The 17,501-nt window shown below is 52.3% G+C and overlaps 1 protein-coding gene across 1 annotated transcript; it reads right to left on the bottom strand.

The window, feature by feature from the left end:
- Positions 1 to 1,248: 1,248 nt before the first annotated feature.
- Positions 1,249 to 8,945, bottom strand: Sds (serine dehydratase). Its single transcript, XM_052168026.1, has 8 exons — positions 8,698 to 8,945; positions 6,352 to 6,506; positions 5,052 to 5,091; positions 4,685 to 4,824; positions 4,513 to 4,604; positions 3,765 to 3,992; positions 2,030 to 2,154; positions 1,249 to 1,586 (listed from the first exon to the last, which is right to left on the bottom strand). Exons 2-8 carry the CDS (start codon positions 6,502 to 6,504, stop codon positions 1,381 to 1,383), a joined length of 984 nt encoding a protein of 327 aa, XP_052023986.1. The 5' UTR covers positions 6,505 to 6,506; positions 8,698 to 8,945; the 3' UTR covers positions 1,249 to 1,380.
- Between the last annotated feature and the right edge of the window lie 8,556 nt (positions 8,946 to 17,501).

Consider the following 17,501-nt stretch of genomic DNA (forward strand, 5'->3'; position numbering starts at 1 on the left):
TGGGCCTGCCCCAGCCAGGCCTGCCCCTGGCCTCCTGGTGGTGTCCCCGTTTGTGTGCTATGGGCAGCGAAACCCAGGCTAGGCTTCTGTTAAACAGGCCTTGTGGGCGGCACCACATCCTGCCTGTCCACTGCTGTCTCCTTCCTTCTGTCATTTCTCTCCCATGTCAGTCCACACTCCCACCGTCCATCTATATCGCCAACCACCTGCCCGTCCGTCCACCCACCTGTCCACTCTCCCATCCATCCTACCATCTTTTCACTCATCCATCTGTCCGCACAGCCACCTGTCCATCCACCCAGTCATCTGCCTCTTCATCCGAACATGTCCATCCATCTGTCCACCCGGAGCTGCACAGCCCCTTCCTTTTGGTTTTGCTCTGTAACTCTGTGCTCTTGAACTTGTGCCCCTCCCCTGCCTCACTGCTCGCCTGCTGGGATTACGTGAACAGGCCACCGTGCCTTTGTTCTGTTTTTCCTCAGTCCACCCATCTGCCTGTTCCTCCATCTCTCAGTCCATTTATTCCCGTTAGTCCTTCAGTTCATCAGCCCTTCTGCTCAGCATCTGGCTCAAGCGCTGTATTCTGGGTCCCCATCTGGCCCGCCCTGCTGACCACTAAGACCCTAAATCCTAGACCCAGAGACCCACAGGAAGCCAAGTCCCCTGTGTGGGCCCAGAGAGCTCACAGCCTGTGGACCAGAGGCCCTGAGATGTGTGGGTGGCTTTACCCCAGCCAGCCCAGGCCTGCCGTGTGTTCTCAGTTTTGTTGGTGGTCGGGGGGTTGTGTTTTCTGTGTCAGGTTCACTCCACTTTCTCTGTCCTACAGATACGTGCACAGGGTTAGTTTTCCAGACACCAGGGCGGGGCTGCTGGTGTTTCAGGATGTCCTTGTCCTCTCCATAAGGACTTCCTGTTAGCATTGGTGGCCTTGCCTATACTTCTCCCAGCTACCTTGTGCCCCACCCTGTGTGGCTTAGCTGTGGTCCTCTCTCCTGACTTACGGATGTGTGGGTCTCACTCTACACCAGTCCCCTGGGAGACACAAGTCCCCCGCTCCTCTGAGAGCCAGGGAAGGGGGGTGTAGAGGGATGTTGAGCAAGGCAAGGTAGCCAACGCCTGTCTTTCCAGCACTCAGAGGATGAGGCTGGAGGATCTCCTGTTTGAGACCATCAACCCTCAAACTACACATAGACCCCATATCAAAAACAAACAAAGCTCGAAAGATCTTCGCTCTATAAATATATATTTATTATTTACAATGGAAAAGTGCACATTATAAACACAGGTAAAGGAGGGTGGGCCACCATCAGGAGTATCCCCACCCACCCCACTCAGGGGTGCTGGCGACCCCTCTGAGGGTGGCCAGGGCCGCAGCAGAGGTCACTCAGGCAGCCCGTTCAGGCCCAGCTGCACCTTGAGTGCCTGCAGCTGTGCGAGGCTGATGTTGCTGCCGCCACACACGATGACAACCAGCGAGGCCAGCGGGGTCTGCAGCCGGCCCTCACCCTGCAGTCTGCACACCACGCCGCTGTACACGGCGGCCAGTGCAGCGCCACACGCGGGCTCCACCAGGATCTTCTCATCGTCTGCGGGCGAGGGGGCCAGTCAGATCTCAACAGCTCACAGTGGCTGGGACTGTTTGTTCTGAACCCAGCCTTGGTTTCTACAGCCTGCGCTAAGGGTTCTTGGCACCTGAGGTTGCTCTGTGTGGCAGCAAACTGAGATTGTTAACTGCAGTGTGCGTTACACTTGTTCCCTTTGGCCATCCTCCAGGCTGAGCCCAGGGACTTGCATTACAGATCATCTCAAAGTCGGGCTCACCCTGGGTCTCTCCCTTTGACCCTGGCTACCAGAAAGCTCAAAACTGGCACTTTCAAAACCAGTTTGTCCTCCCTGCTGTCATAGTACCATGCTCGTGGCTTTATGAGCAGTTTTCGTGTTTAGCATGGACTGGCTTTAGCTTTCATTCATGAGACAGTCTAGGCGGAGGAGGGAGAAAATGAAGGGCAAAGGATCCCACGGAACATACCCACGAACTTCTCAATGGCCGTCACCGCCTCCTGGTCGGAGATGACCTCGGAGAAAATGGGGTGTTCGTAAAACAGCTTCAGGGTCTGCGCCCCCACGGTGTTCACGCCCAAGGCTTTGGCGACACTGGGAGGTGGGAGTGAGGACGGGGTTGGTCACAGGGGGAGAGACAGGATAGAAGGATGCACGTGAGAGGCAGGGACTTCAGGTGAGCGGTGGGAGCGGGCAACCCCTGCCCAGCCCCAGGAACCTACACAGTGGTCTAGGGCATCAAACTGGCCTGACCCCGATGCCTGAAGACCCTGCTGTCCCCACCCCCAGCTCGTAACCTCCGCCTGCTTTGTTCACGCCTCCTCTTCCAGGGAGCCTCCCAGAGGGACTCCTTGGTCCCATGAATTAGGTTCTCTCCCTTCCTTCCTCCCTCTCCCCTCAAGAGATTTATTTATGATATATGAGTACACTGTAGCTGTCTTCAGACACCAGAAGAGGGTGTCAGATCCCATGACAGATGGTTGAGACACCATGTAGGTGCTGGGATTTGAACTTCCTAAAGGATCAGATGTCACATGCTTTCCATGCTCAGTTCTATAGAATGGGGAAACAGAGATGAGGCAACAGCTGCCCCGGGGTCATATTAACTTAGGGTTCAAAATGGCTGCCTGAGTGCTGGCTACGTCACCCGTATTCCATCTGGCAGGAAAGAATAATGGTAGCAGGCCAGCATCAGTCCCAAAGGGGACATGGTGCCCAGAAATCTGGGAGAATCTCTTAACTGATTCAGCATTCCCTAGCTATGACAGAAGCTGTCCTCTGCCTCGAAATCTCTATTAGCTGTACCCGTGGATGCCTACTGCAAATCTTACCCAGCCTCCCTTGCAGCTAGGTGTGGCCATGTGACCAAGCTCTACCCAATGCATGATGAGAACAAGTATAGACAGCTCTGATTCCTGACAGTTGGCCTGTGAGAGTTCAACATTGTGGTGATGCAAAAGAGAGTCCACACTTGGTACCAAATGGACTTTGAGAGTTGGACGTGGACCGTTTCCCAGATTATGGGCTTGCGGGACAATTCGCCCTTGGGATGCTGGGTGGCAGCCGTGAGCCACAGCTCTCCATGGGCCTATCAGCAAGAAACTGCCGGTTCATACTGTGTATGAGATGGCTTAGGTAAGGCGTCCAGCAGACCAGGTTCAATTCGTGCACAACAATCTCAGCTCTAATGATTGGTTTGCTGGGTGTGACCCCCACCGTCAGCTGGGGAGCAGCTCCACTTTGTCTTTAAAGTTTAAGAGCATCCTTCTGCTCTCACTTCCTCTTCTCAGATGGAGTGTGGGTGTGATGGCTGGTACGAAAGCAGCCATTTTGGACCCTAGGTCAACACAGAGTGATGGGACAAGAGACCCAAGGAACTCGGCTTCCTGCACCAAGGAGTTGCTCCTAATAGAACTAGAGTTCAATTTGGTTTGGTTATAAGTCCTTTGCACCCAAGAGGGTGTTTTTCCCCCTTGCTGTGTCCAGGATCAGCTATGACCAGCACATTTCAGAGGCCAGATAAGAGGGCGGCAAAGAAGTGAGGAGTGAGGACCTCAAGAAGTGATTGACATCACTTAAGCTCTGTCTATAGAACGGAATGATGTTCAAGGCCCAGACGGGCCACCTGTGGGCACGAGGCTTTGGGCAAATGACTAAAGTCCCAGTTTCACTGCTTGTGTGATGGAGAGGTGCCCCGGGCTCACCTGGTGATCTTGGGCAGGGTGACCAGCTTTCCTTCCTTGACAGCAGCATGGAAGCTGTGGGCACCGAAGGTCTCCATGGCGATGATGGGCACGTCCCCCCAGCCCACCTCCCGCAGACCCTGGACCACTCCGCACAGCAGGCCTCCACCGCCCACAGACAGCACGATGGCCCCGGGCTTGGCACTCAACGTCTCCTTCAGCTCCTTCACGAGGGAAGTGTGCCCTTCCCTGGGCAGGAGAAGAGTGGTAGGGTCAGGCCAGGGCTTCCCGAAGACACAATGGCTGGCCAAAGATGCCAGCTAAGGTCTCTATTTCCTTTATCCCAGGCCATGGTGAACCTGGCCTCTGACCTCCCTGCTGCCCAGCCCGGGGCCTCACAGGACACTGATTCTGTAGGAGACAAGACACACACCCCCTCATGGAGAGAGGAGATGGCTGTGGGTGTTGGTGGATACACCCCCATTTCTTACCCACCTGTGGACACATCCTTGGATACTCGTTCCCCACTGACTCCCAGGATTCCTAGGGGCCTAGCTTCAGTTGCTCATGACAGACTCTGGCACACGAGAGTCAATTCCATTGGTGCTCATTTGTTCCTAGCCCCCCCCGGATGAGCCGATCTCCCCGAATCTCTGTGTCTAGGGACCCTCTCATCGCTGGTGTGTACATCTGTGTGCTTGTGTGTTCTCCCCTGCACATGAGCAGAAACCATGCATGGGCAGCAGGGAGTAGGGTGGCTCCGGCTTACCAGATGAGAGGGTCATCGAAGGGGGGGATGTACACCCATCCCGGGTTGTTCTTTTCCAGAGCCTTGGCCAGTTGGATGGCCTCATCCAGCATCTGCAGGGGTGGGGGCGGGAAGACATTGAGATGATGAAGGACTCCGTCAGCCCCGCCCTCCACGACGGGTCTGCACTCACCTCGCCCACCACTTCAACTGTGGCGCCTTCATCCTTGAGCCGTTCGATGGTGAGGGCAGGCGTGGTGCTGGGCACAACGATAGTGGCCGGGATGCCCAGCCTCCTGGCAGCGTAGGCGGTGGCCATGCCTGCATTGCCCGCTGTCGGTGGAGAGGGCGTGTCAGGAGGCAGGGTCTGGGACCCCCACGTGGGGCCGCTCATCTCCAGAGTGACTTCTGCCTCATCCTGGAACCCCAAATCTGGGCGACTATGAATGGATACATTGCTGCAGAGACTGGGGCCCCCAGAGAGAAGCGGTGCCCGGTGCTGGGCCGCAGAACACACAGACGACGGAAGGAAGGGGAAGAAGGCCGCCCGGGGAACTTACCTGAAGAGCAGACGAAATGTTTACAGCCTTGCTTTGCCTTCTGTGGAGATGAGAGGATGGGTCAGGCCGCCCCCAAGTCCCAGCCTAGCTCATCCCCTCCCTCTGGGACATCTTCCATCTTACGCTGAACCTCTCTCTCTCTCTCTCTCTCTCTCTCTCTCTCTCAGGTGTATCTTCTTCCACAAGGATATTAGCTGGGGCAAGGAGGCAGGTGTCAGTCTGTGGGGACCTGCGTGGACACCCCTTAGCCAGAGAGAGCCCTGATATGTGAAACTTATTGTAAAATTATTTTCTTTTTTGTTTTAAAATTTTTATTTATTTATTTATTTATTTATTTAAGATTTATTTATTAATTATATGTAAGTACACTGTAGTTGTCTTCAGACATTCCAGAAGAGGGCATCAGATCTTGTTATGGATGGCTGTGAGCCACCATGTGCTAACTGGACCTCTGGAAGAGCAGTCAGTGCTCTTAACCACCGATCTATTTCTCCAGACCAAATTTATTGTCTTTAAAAAATATTTCTTTAAAATTTGTCTTAGCCGGGCAGTGGTGGCGCACGCCTTTAATCCCAACACTTGGGAGGCAGAGGCAGGCAGATCTCTGAGTTCGAGGCCAGCCTGGTCTACAGAGTGAGTTCCAGGACAGCCAGGGCTACACAGAGAAACCCTGTCTCTAAAACAACGACAACAACAAAAGAAAAAAAAACAAAAAAACAAATCAAAACAAAAATGATTTGTCTTATTTCTGTGTCTGCGTGTCTGTTTGCATGTATTGCCTATAGAGGGCAGAAGAGAGCGTTAGGTGTCCTGGAACTGGAGCTACAGGTGAGCCACTCAGGGGCTTGGATGCGGGTGGTGGGGGTGGTGGGGTGGGGGGGTGGCGGGGGTGGACATGGTTGGACATGCATGGAGTCCCAAACATTCCAAACCACTGAGCTATCTCTCACGCCCAATATTTATTTATCTTGAATCATATTATGCACGTGAGTGCAGTTGCTCCTGGAAATTAGAAGAGGGTGTCCGATCTCCTGGAACTGGAGTTATAGGTGGTTGTGAGCCACCATGTGGGTACTGGGGACTGAGCTCAGGTCCTCTGCAAAAGCAGCCAGTGCTCTCAACCGCTGAGCGGTCTAAACCCCAGTCCCTAACATTATTAATTCCTTAGACACAGGTTCTTGCTACGCACTCCGGGATATCATTCACTTTCCACCTTCCTGCCTCGGTTTGGAAGCCTGCCTCTACGACTGTCAGGTAGGAGGGGCTGCCCCTCCTGCCAGGATGCCACCCTGCCTCGTACCATCTTGCAGAGATGCCCGATGCCTCGGATCTTGAAGGAGCCTGAGGGTTGGGAGCTGTCCATTTTTAGGAACACGCTGGTGCCGGCCACTTTGGACAAGGCCATGCTGTCACGAAGCGGGGTCTTCACGTGCAGGGACTCCTGGGCGGCCATGGCTGGAGGCAGGGAGGAGATACCGAGGGTCAAGAGAGGCTGCCCTCCCGGGATCTATGATCCCTCTTTTCTACCCATAATGATAAGGAAAGGACACCGAGTCAAATCTCAGCTCTGATTACCTAGTGGCTAAGTAGGTGGCCAAGCCCTCAAAGCTGTCCCCCAAAAGTTAGAAGGTCACGAGGTCAGAAACGTCCTTAGGCTGTAGTCTTGGGCAAGGTCAGGGGAAGGGCCTGGCTCAGAATGAGTCACAAGATGGGGACAAAGCAAGGCTGGGGTCAGTCATGGTCTGTTTCTGCAAAGTCCCCAGGAAACAACCCCAGCTGACTGGTTCCCATGAGCGCAGAGCATGTCCACAGACACAAAAGAAATGGGCCAAATGGGGCACCTTCAAGACTAGCCCCCGGGTCCACACCACTCAGCAGTGTGCACGTGTGTGCATGTGCATATGCACATGTGTGTGTGTGTGTGTGTGTGTGTGCAGAGGCAAGAGGTCAGCACTGGTCAGTATCTTCCTCAGTTGCCTGCCAACTTACTTTTTGAGACAGGGTCTTGCACTGAGCCAGGGGCTCCCTAATTCAGTCCAACTGGCTGACCAGAGAACCCTGAGGTTCCCTAAGGTCCCCTGAGATCCCTCGAGGTTCCCTGAGGTCCCCCGAGACCCCCCTGAGGTCCCCCAAGGTTCCCTGAGGCCCTCCTGTCTCCTGCTCCCTAATGCAGGGACGGCGGGCATTTATTGCTGAGCTCGGCATTTTCGATGTGCATTCTGGGACTATGGACACAGGTTCTCATGCTTCTCCGGGAAACCTTCACAGACTGAGCCATATCCCAACCCCACACATGCTTTTGAAAAAACGCACTATGTTCTAACTATGTAGCCTAGGCTAGCTTTGAATGTTGGATCCTCCCTTTTTAGTTTCCAAATTGCTGGGATCACAAGTGTGCCCTGCCGTGCCTGGGTTCAACAAATACATATTTTTTTGGGGGGAAAAAGAGCCTTTTGGGTTTGGTGCAGGCCTGTAATACACTTGGGAGGTGAAGGTAAGAGGATTAGGCATTTAAGGTCAACCTTGGCTATGTGGGGAGTTTGAGGCCACCCTGGGCTACATAGGAGCCTGTTTCAAAACAAAACAAGAAACTAAAAAGACCTGGAGGCCCAGTATCAAGCTCTGAAAGGTTCCTTTTTTTTTGTTTTGTTTTGTTTTTTCCAGACAGGGTTTCTCTGTGTAGCCCTGGCTGTCCTGGAACTCACTCTGTAGACCAGGCTGGCCTCGAACTCAGTTTTTTTTTTCCTTTTAAATAGAATTTTTTTTCTGGCATGGGGAAGAGGCAATAGAGACCCCTGGCCCACCCCATCGCATAGCTCCCTCACTGACAGGGAGCCTTGACACAGGCAGGGGCTGCACAGCAAGTTCAAGTTTGGCTAACGGCACCCACTCTGAGGTGCCTTCGGTAGCCATGACAATGACGAAGCCTTTGGGTGACACTGGCTCAGCTGCTGTCACCCTGGGGCCCGTGAGAAGCCGAGAGGGAGAGAGAGAGAGAGAGAGAGAGAGAGAGAGAGAGAGAGAGAGAGCCAAATTCCTTGCGATCCTCCTGCTTCTGTCTTAAGAGAGACTCGACTCGTTGTGATCCTCCTGCCTCAGAGTCTCAAGCGCTGAGATTATAGGCAAGCCCACCAGTCGGGGAAAATGGCACGCATCAATTGTACTTCCAGACGTGTTTGCTTTGTCCTAGCTAGCCCTGTCCTGGTACACTGGGTCTTCTCTGGACCTAAAAGGCCCACCTGAGGCAGCCTTTGGCTAGTGGGTAGCTTCCACCACGCAGCCCCCTTCCAGGTGGCGCTGGGGAGCCCCACCTGGTCCCTGTCCCAGGCTGCAGCATTGGAAACCTTTGGGAAAACGGGCAGGGTACTCCGTATGACCTGCGAGAGAAAAGGCGCAGGGGTGTCTTGGCAAAGGTGGTCGGTGCGGCATGGGCTCCAGGACAGAAGCCTCTTCCTTGCCATCTGGGTCATGCGAGCACACAGCCTGTCACATGCCACCCCGCAACGTCCTGATCTAGAAGGTCCTGCCATCGTCCCATTTTACAGATCAGAACACGGAGACTTGATCTGGATGAGCCCCAGTCCCTCTCCCCTTCCCCAGTACCCTGCTCTGGCTGTCCCTGGCTGTCAATCGTGGGGCCACATACCCGGCACAGGAGGAACTGGACAGGGCGAGCGAGAGGGGTAGATTGTGTCTGTGTCCTGGGAGAGTAGAAAGTTGGCAGGATACTCCAGGGCTTTATCCTCTGGGCTGAGTCTCCGGGCAGCCAATGAGAGCCCAGGCGGGCCACGCCCCCAGCAAGCCACGCCCCCTGGTCCAGCCCAGGCAGGGCGGCCACAGGGGAGGGCATTCAGGCCTGGTCTCTAGTCTTCATTGCAATTCTGCCCTCCGACACTCTGTCCGCCTCACCTTCTCTCCCTGGTTTATTTATTTTTTTCACTTGCAAATGAAGACACTCCTCTCCCAAGGGCCTGTGGGACCTGTGGGTGGTGCAGCACTGAAGAGCCCTTGCCAGAGTCCTTGGGGGGGGGGGGTGAATCCCAGAATAACAGACACAGCCCAGCCACACGGCAGCTCACACCTTCGATCCCAGCACAGTATAAGAAGCTGAGGCAGGAGGACTACAAGTTTGAAAACAGCCTGGATCAAGGAGTGAGATCCTGTCTCAAAATAGAAAGAAACGGAAGGAGGGGGCGAGTATTGAGCTTGGGTTCAGCTACCTAACCCCAAATTTGTGTCAAACCACACCATACGTCTGGGCAGAGCGGAAATGAGACACAGCTCTCAGAGATAGTGAGAGGCGGGACTTGGGTGAGGGTTGACGCCCAGCCCTGTGATTGACACTCCTTGCTTACCGCCACCCCCTGCCATCCTCTTCATATATAAAAGGGTGTGTGCCTAAAATGAAGGGGATCTGGGTTCAAGCCCTGGCTCTGCCGTTACTAGATACAAGGCTCTGGGCAAGAGCCTTCGCCCCCACAACCTCTGTTCACGTGTAAACGGGGATTACACGGATACCTCTGTTCCAGGCTTTGAACGCGTGCGTGAGCCTGGTGTTAGGTGAGAGACTTGAAGTTGAACAGGCAGTCAGTGCTAGTAGCCTTCATCATCACCATCTCTGTTCACTGTTGACACCACTGTCAACACTATCACCCCTACCATCAGCATCAGTACTAGCAACCGTCATCAGCATCATCACCACCACCACCATCATCATCATCACCACCATTGCCTTTGGCCTGCCTGTTCCTGGCTGTGTACAGAGGACTGTGTGTCCACAGGGTTAAACTCACACGTGCACACACACACACACACACACACACACACACACACAGCCCATCTGCTTTTTTTTTTTAAAGATTTGTATTTTTATTTATTTTATGTGAGTACACTATTGCTGTCTTCAGACACACCAGAAGAGGGTGTCAGATCCCATTACAGATGGTTGTGAGCTACCATGTGGGTGCTTTGCTGGGAATTGAACTCAGGACCTCTGGTCAGCACTCTTAACAGCTGAGCAGTCCCCTGTCTGCTTCTTTTTTCTGGCTTGTGGTGTTATTGTTCCTTCTGATCGTCCACATCAGGGATGATCACGGGTATGGGTCAGGGATGGGGATAGGCAAGCCAGGACGACAGGCACACGGATGACACAAAGCCTGTGTGTGGACGCAGTCACCGTGTGCTCTCTGTACCAACATCTCATTGCCAGAGCACCGAAGTCCTGGTCCCACATTATGTGCCTCCTGCGCGTGGGTCTCACGTGTGTCAAGACACGTAGATGGGGACAGGCTTGGAGGACAGCGTTTGCTGAGAGCCACCAGGGCCAGAGGTAGCTGAGGACACTGGGAACTGAACCCAGGGGACACTTGGGGACTCATAGTATTTAGAGAGTACAGAACTGATGAGACAGGTTGGGCTGGGACAGGCCATGACGGGGCTGAGCCGTTTGAAGTGTCTAGATTTCATTTTTAATATCAAATCTGAGTCAGGGTCTCATGTAGCCCAGCCTGGCCTCTGATTCACCAAGTACCTGTAGATGCCCTTCAACTCCTGATCCTCCTGCCTCCACCTTCAGAATTACAGGCGCGTGCCAATTGCGCCCACTTCACATGGTACCAGGGATCAAAGTCAGGTCCTCGAGAATGCCGGGAAGGCCCTCTACCAGCTGAGCGGGATTCCCAGACCCCACTCGCAGCAGCTGCGCCAGCCTGTTTGCAGACGCCTCGACTCCCCCCGACACACACATCTGGATCTGGCACAGCTGTCCTGGGGCGGGGTGATTTTTGCACGGGGGTGGGCGCTGGACAATCTCCGGAGATGTTTCTTGGGTGTCATCAGAGTGTAGAGCACTGTGCACAGCGACATGCAGTTCCAGGGCTGCTGCCCTACAATGGAAAATGGAACAGCACTAGAATTCAACGGCTGCATCTGAGGAACCCAGACAGGTAACGGGAATGACACGCGGCCTTCTCTGCTCCTGGTGCTGTGGCCAGGACTGACCCTTAGGTGGACAGAACGTGTTTTGTTGTTTGTTTTTTACTTGCACTGTAGGATTTCCTCTGTGTAGCCTTGGCTGTCCTGGAACTTGCTCTGGAGACCAGGCTGGTCTCGAACTCACAGAGATCCACCTGCCTCTGCTTCCCGAGGTACCAGGCTCAAAGATGTGCACTACCAAACCTGGTTTACAAAACATCTTTAGCCGGGCAGTGGTGGCGCGCGCCTTTAATCCCAGCACTTAGGAGGCAGAGGCAGGTGGATTTCTGAGTTGGAGGCCAGCCTGGTCTATAAAGTGAGTTCCAGGACAGCCAGGACTCCACAGAGAAATCCTGTCTCGAAAAACCAACCAACCAACCAACCAACCAACCAAACAAACAAACAAACAAACAAACAACCACAACAACAAAAACATGTTTTACTCAACCGCTGCTGAAACATGCCCCTGAGGCATCAAATGGGCATATTGGCTCCTGCTCATCATCCTAGAGCATGGGAGGTTGAGGCAGGAGAATTGCAAGTTTGAGAGCATACTGGGATGCAGAAAGAGACTGTGCCTCTAAAGAGGAAAAAAAAAGTGGCCAGGTGTGGTGACAACATCTATAAGCCCAGCATGGGAGGCAGAGACAGGAGGATCAGGAGTTTGAGATCATCTTCAGCTACTTAATGGATTTAAAGCTAGACCTGTATACATGAGAGTCTGTCTTTAAAAAAAAAAAAAAAGGCTGGTAGGATAGCTCAGTGGGTAAAGACACTTGCTGCCAGGCCTGGTGACTTGAGTTTCATATCAGGGACCAACATAGTAGAAAGAGAACTGGATACCACAAGATTGTCATCTGATCGCTACAGGTGTGCCACAACACACATAAAACCCCCCTCACAAATAAATAGAAAATCTATCATCATCATCATCGTCGTCATCATCATCATCATCGTCATCGTCATCGTCATCATCAATCATTATTATCATCGGGGGTTTTTTCGAGACAGGCTTTCTCTGTGTAGCCCTGGCTGTTCTGGAACTCACTCTGTAGACCAGGCTGGCCTTGAACTCAGAAATCTGTCTGCCACTACTGCCAGACTAAAAACAATTAAAAAAAAAAAAACACAAACATTCTTTTAAAGAGAAAAGAAGCCAGGCCTGGTGACACATGCCTTTTATCCCAGCACTCAGGAGGCAGAGGCAGGTGGGTTTCTGTGAGTATGAGAAACCCCATGTCAAATGAACAATGAGGCCTTGCTCGCTCTCTTGCTCCCTTGTTTTGGACTCTGTGTCCAACTCCGTGGCACTGGCTGAGGATCTGGTAACCGTCGGGTTCTTTTCCCTGAGGTCACCTGCTGCAACCCTCGCTGGATGCGTGGGGACCTCCAGGAACACGCCTGGGTTTTCCTGGTGGCATTGTCTGTTGCTGACTCCCCAACTCCCACTGTGCGTCATTCCCAAAGACAAACAGTCTTTGCTAATGTGTAAAAATCAGCCAGCAAGCCAAGGTCAGGACCTGGCAATGGCCGGAGCCTCTCCCTGGGGTTATCATGACCTGTGGTGACCTGTGATGGACGTGGGGAGACGCCCAGGTCAAACACCTTGAGAGAAGAAGGCAGCAACAGAAAACCTCACACCCCAAGAGCACGTGCAGTCGAAGCCTTCCTGATTCTGTCTCACGTGGCTTTGTTCTTAGGTGAGGTGGGTGCTTAATCTGAGGTGACACAATTGTCAATTTGATGTGTGTGTGTGTGTGTGTGTGTGTGTATTTTCTTCTCCTAGGGTTGCAGCAACATACAGAAGTCAGAGCAGCTGGGTGGTAACTTCAGTCCTTCTGTTCCTCTAGCCCAGGCTGTCCCTTCATGGGCCTCCCTGACCCCCCACTCCAATGTTTCCAACTCTGTCACAAGCGCTTTCAGTTTCTCTGTCCAGGGGGTTTTGTTCTATGAGACAGGATCTCACCATGTAGCCCAGGCTGGCCTTGAATTTCCTTTGTAGCCGAGGATATCCTTATCTCGCCGCCACCTCCCAAGTGCCTGGGATTACAGGCCTGCAGCATTATACCCAGTGTTTAGTTATAAGTGAGTTTTTAAGTCTCTTGGGAGGCACACCCAGATTAAATGTCCCTCAGAGTTTGGTCCCTGGTCACTGGGCTGGCTGACCAAGTGGTCACATTAGCTTTTTGCACCTGATTCCTTCCCTTGATCTGGGAATGAGCTGTGTGGGGGAAGTGTCTCTGCCAGGGTTTCAAACTCAAGTACACCCAAGGTTCAGCCGAGGGCTGCTGGGGGCTGGGTGGCAGGAGACTGAGAGGACGCGGTGACCACAGGACAGTGGCCTTCCAGAGAGGATGGTATGGCCCAGGGAGGCTGATGGAAATAATGCCCCAAGGTGGGATTCTCTGGTCTCCAGTGGCTGAACTTCTTGGTCAGGGATGGGGAGTCTTTGAACTTGGCCACGGAGCCACGCTGAGTCGTGCACGGGAAGACCCGGATCCCTGGTGGCCTAACCTGCCGGATCTTGTTCTCACCTTGTGGGTCAGAAGTCATGCAAGGAAGGGAATGAGGTGAGGCCTGTGACAGGGTGATTGGCAAGCGTCAGAGGCTCTACCTACCTCAGCAGAAAGGTCCCTTTGTCCTGGGAACAGGGTGCACAGCTGGGCTGGGGGGGGAGTAAGGTGAAGATTAATGAGCAACCCAGAGGCCTGGATATGGAGGCTGCTTGGTGGCCTGAGGTGTCAGGGACAGGAGCTGGCTGACAATCAGCGGTTGGCTGTCCACGCCAGCCCCTCCACTCCCTCCCTCCCTCCCTCCCTCATCCCATCTCCTCCCTCTCCCTCAACACGGCCAGCAACTGCGTGACTTTGAGCAATGGACTTGGTTTCTCCCAACATGTTCCGGATCGTTGGAATGATTTTTGCCCAGGTAGTAGTACGCTCTGTGGTGGGATGACATCACAGTGGCTTGGCCGCCTCTGTTGCAGTCTCAGGGGACTTCTTTTACAGCCATCAGAATGACTTCGGAGCACCAGCTGCAGCCCTGGTGTCTCACACATCAGCTCTACCAGGAGAGGAGCCTGCAACTCTCCCTACAGCTAAGCCAAGGCACAGAGAGGCTGCCTGACGCCCCTAGGGTCACCCAGCTAGGAAGTGGTGTAGCTCCCTCCTGTGGGCAGCAGAGCCTGGCTCGAAGCTCTGCATTCTGAGTACGGAGCACACGGCCTCCCCATAGGAGCCCTGTGCCAAATCTGTTGTTTCATTTCTGTTTTCATTGAAAATTTAAAAATTGCATTTGTTTATTATCTCTGTGTATATGTGTGCATGTGTATGAATATGTGTGTGCATGTGTGTGAATGTGTGTGTGCATGTGTGTGTATGTGTGCATGTGTGTACATGTGTGTATGTGTGTGCATGTGTTTGTGTGTACATGTGTTCATGTGTATATGTGTGTATGTATGCATATGCATGTGCATATATGTGTGTATGTGTGTGAATGTGTGTGTATGTGTGCATGTGTGTACATGTGTGTGCATGTGTTTGTGTGTACATGTGTTCATGTGTATATGTGTGTATGTATGTATATGCATGTGCATATATGTGTGAATGTGTGTGTATGTGTGCATGTGTGTACATGTGTGTGCATGTGTTTGTATGTGTGTACATGTGTTCATGTGTATATGTGTGTATGTATGTATATGCATGTGCATATATGTGTGTGTGCATGTGTGTTTATGTTTTTATGTGTATGTGCATGTATACATATGTGTATATGTTGTGTGTGCATATGTATGTATGTGCATGTGTTTATGTGTTTATGTGTGTGTGTGTGTGTGTGTAGATCAGAGGTCTTTTTGGCAATAATTCTGTCCTTATACCATGTTAATCTTGGGAACTGAACTCATGTCATCAGCTTGGTGACAAGTGTTCATGCCTGGCAAACCATCTCTCTGTCTCTATCTCTGTCTCTGTCTCTATCTCTATCTATCTGTGTGTGTGTGTGTGTTTTAAGACAGTCTTGCTATGCAACAATTTCTGATGTTGAACTCACGGCAATCTTACTGTCTCAGCCTCCGGGGTGCTGAGATTACAGGTGTATCAGAACTTGGCTTTTTCTATTACTTAATATTTTCATTCATTCATTCATTCATTCATTCATTCAAATTACAGCCTGACCACAGCCTCCTCCCTCCTTTCCTCCTAGTCCCATCCTCATACCCTCACCCACTCTTCCATCCCCTTTTCCTCAAAGAAGGGGAGCACCCCCCAACCCTGTGGTACCAATCCACCCTGGCACATCAAGTCACAGGAGGGCTAGGCACATCCTCTCCCACTGAGGCCAGACAAGGCAGCCCAGCTAGGGGAAAGGGATCCAAAGGCAGCAACAGAGTCAGAGACAGCCCTGCTCTAATTGTTCAGGGACCCACATGAAGACCAAGCTGCACATATTTTTTCTTGCCTTTAATCCTAGCGCCCCGGAGACTGAGGCAGGAAGAGCTCTTTGAGTTCAAGACCATCCTGATCTACATAGTGAGTTCCAAGTCAGCCAGGGTTACATAGGGACACACCCTGTCTCAAAAAACAAAAAGGTATCATCATCCACCATCAGCACCACTACCATTATGATGATGATGATGATGGTGGTGGTGGTGGTGGTGGTGGTGGTGGTGGTTTTTGGAGACTGTGTTGCCCTGGCTGTCCTGGAACTCTATATAGACCGGGCTAGCCTTGAACTCACTGAAGTCTGCTTGCCTCTGTCTCCCGGGTACTGGGATTAAAGGTGTGCACCACCCTGGCCCAGATTATATATATGTGTATATGCAGTGTATATATGTGTGTATATGTATGTGCAGTTGTAATCCTAGAACATGGGGAGTGGAGGGGAGAAGTTAAGACATTCAGTGTTGTCTTCATTTGCATAGCAAGTTTAAGGCTAGCCTGGACTACACAAGACCCATTTCAGGAAACACTCAAGAGACTCCATTCCTAGAGGCTTGTGGTAGAGTGTGTCTGATGTGTGAGAGCCTTGGGAGTTTGCTATTGGTATACCATAGGCACATAATAAATGCAGATTCTCATCCACAGCTGAGGTACTCCGCCAGATTTCATCTTACAGGTACTATGGAGACTCTGCCTTCTCTGTCCTTGTGCAAGACTGGCTGATTGTCAAGGATGGGGGAGGGGCTGACGTGAGAGCAGAGGTGAGTTGGGTGGGGTCCTAGTCATAGATCAGAGCTAAGCATCTCCATCTGGCTCCAGGTAGCCAGGGGTTAATCGTCAATCCTGGGAGGGGAGAGGTCACGCGTCCCCATGGAAGACACAGGACGCCTGTGTTACCTGCTCCTTCCTGAATCTTGCCTCTCATTTTATGTCTGGGGAAACTGAGGCTCAGGACACACTCTAGGGTCTCAACCTTGTCTAGTAGGTTGGAGACAGAAGAGCAACAAGAGTCTGATCGTGGCGCTTGGAGCACAGAACCGGGCGGAAAGTTCAGACATCTTTTCCCTTGTAGTCCCATAGTGCGGGGATTAGAGACACACTACCACGCCTGGTGGGGTCCTCATACATGCCATCTCCCCAGACTCCTCTCAGTACTTCTGTGACCCCCAAAGTCAGCACGACTTTCCACTCCCTGCCAACCCCTACCCCAACATCCCACCGGCTCCCACGTCCCCTAGCAAGGGCGTGCGGAGGCCTGGGAGAAGGCAGGGGACACACTATCTTGTTTGAGGTTGAAGGTCTCGGGACTTGGCAGGTGGTAGGTGTCTGGTAAATATTTATTTATTGAGCGCATGAAGGGGTGAGCAGCCGTTGTTCTGAACAGTAAATAACACCCGGGCTTCCTCTGCAGGCTGCGAAATGGCAGGGATGGGAACACGGTGTGAGAGTCACTCTTCCTATCCAGACTGGAGGAGGAGGAGGAGGAGGAGGAGGAGGAGGAGGAGGAGGAGGAGGAGGAGGAGGAGGAGGAGGAGGAAGAGGAGGAAGAGGAGGAGGAGGAGGACAGCTGCTGGCTCAGTTCATCCTGTTTCCTTTATTCCCTTCCTTTCCCTTCCCTCCCTCCTTTCTTTCTTTCTTTCTTTCTTTCTTTCTTTCTTTCTTTCTTTCTTTCTTTCTTTCTTTCTTTCTTTCTTTCTTTCTTTCTTTCTTTCTTTCTTTCTTTCTTTCTTTCTTTCTTTCCTTTTTTCCTTCCCTTCCTTCCTTTTCTTCTTCTTCTTCTTCTTCTTCTTCTTCTTCTTCTTCTTCTTCTTCTTCTTCTTCTTCTTCTTCTCTCTCTCTCTCTCTCTCTCTCTCTCTCTCTCTCTCTCTCTCTCTCTCTCTCTCTCTCTCTCTCTCTCTCTCTCCAGGGTCTCTCTCTGAATCCCTAAACTACCCCTGAATTTGCTGTATACACCGGCGTGGCTTGAACTCACAGAGATCCGCTTGCCTCTACCTCCCAAATGCTGACATTACAGACGTGCGCCACCGCGCCTGGCCT

This window comes from Apodemus sylvaticus, chromosome 22 (assembly GCF_947179515.1).
Source record: "Apodemus sylvaticus chromosome 22, mApoSyl1.1, whole genome shotgun sequence".
NCBI lineage: Eukaryota > Metazoa > Chordata > Mammalia > Rodentia > Muridae > Apodemus > Apodemus sylvaticus.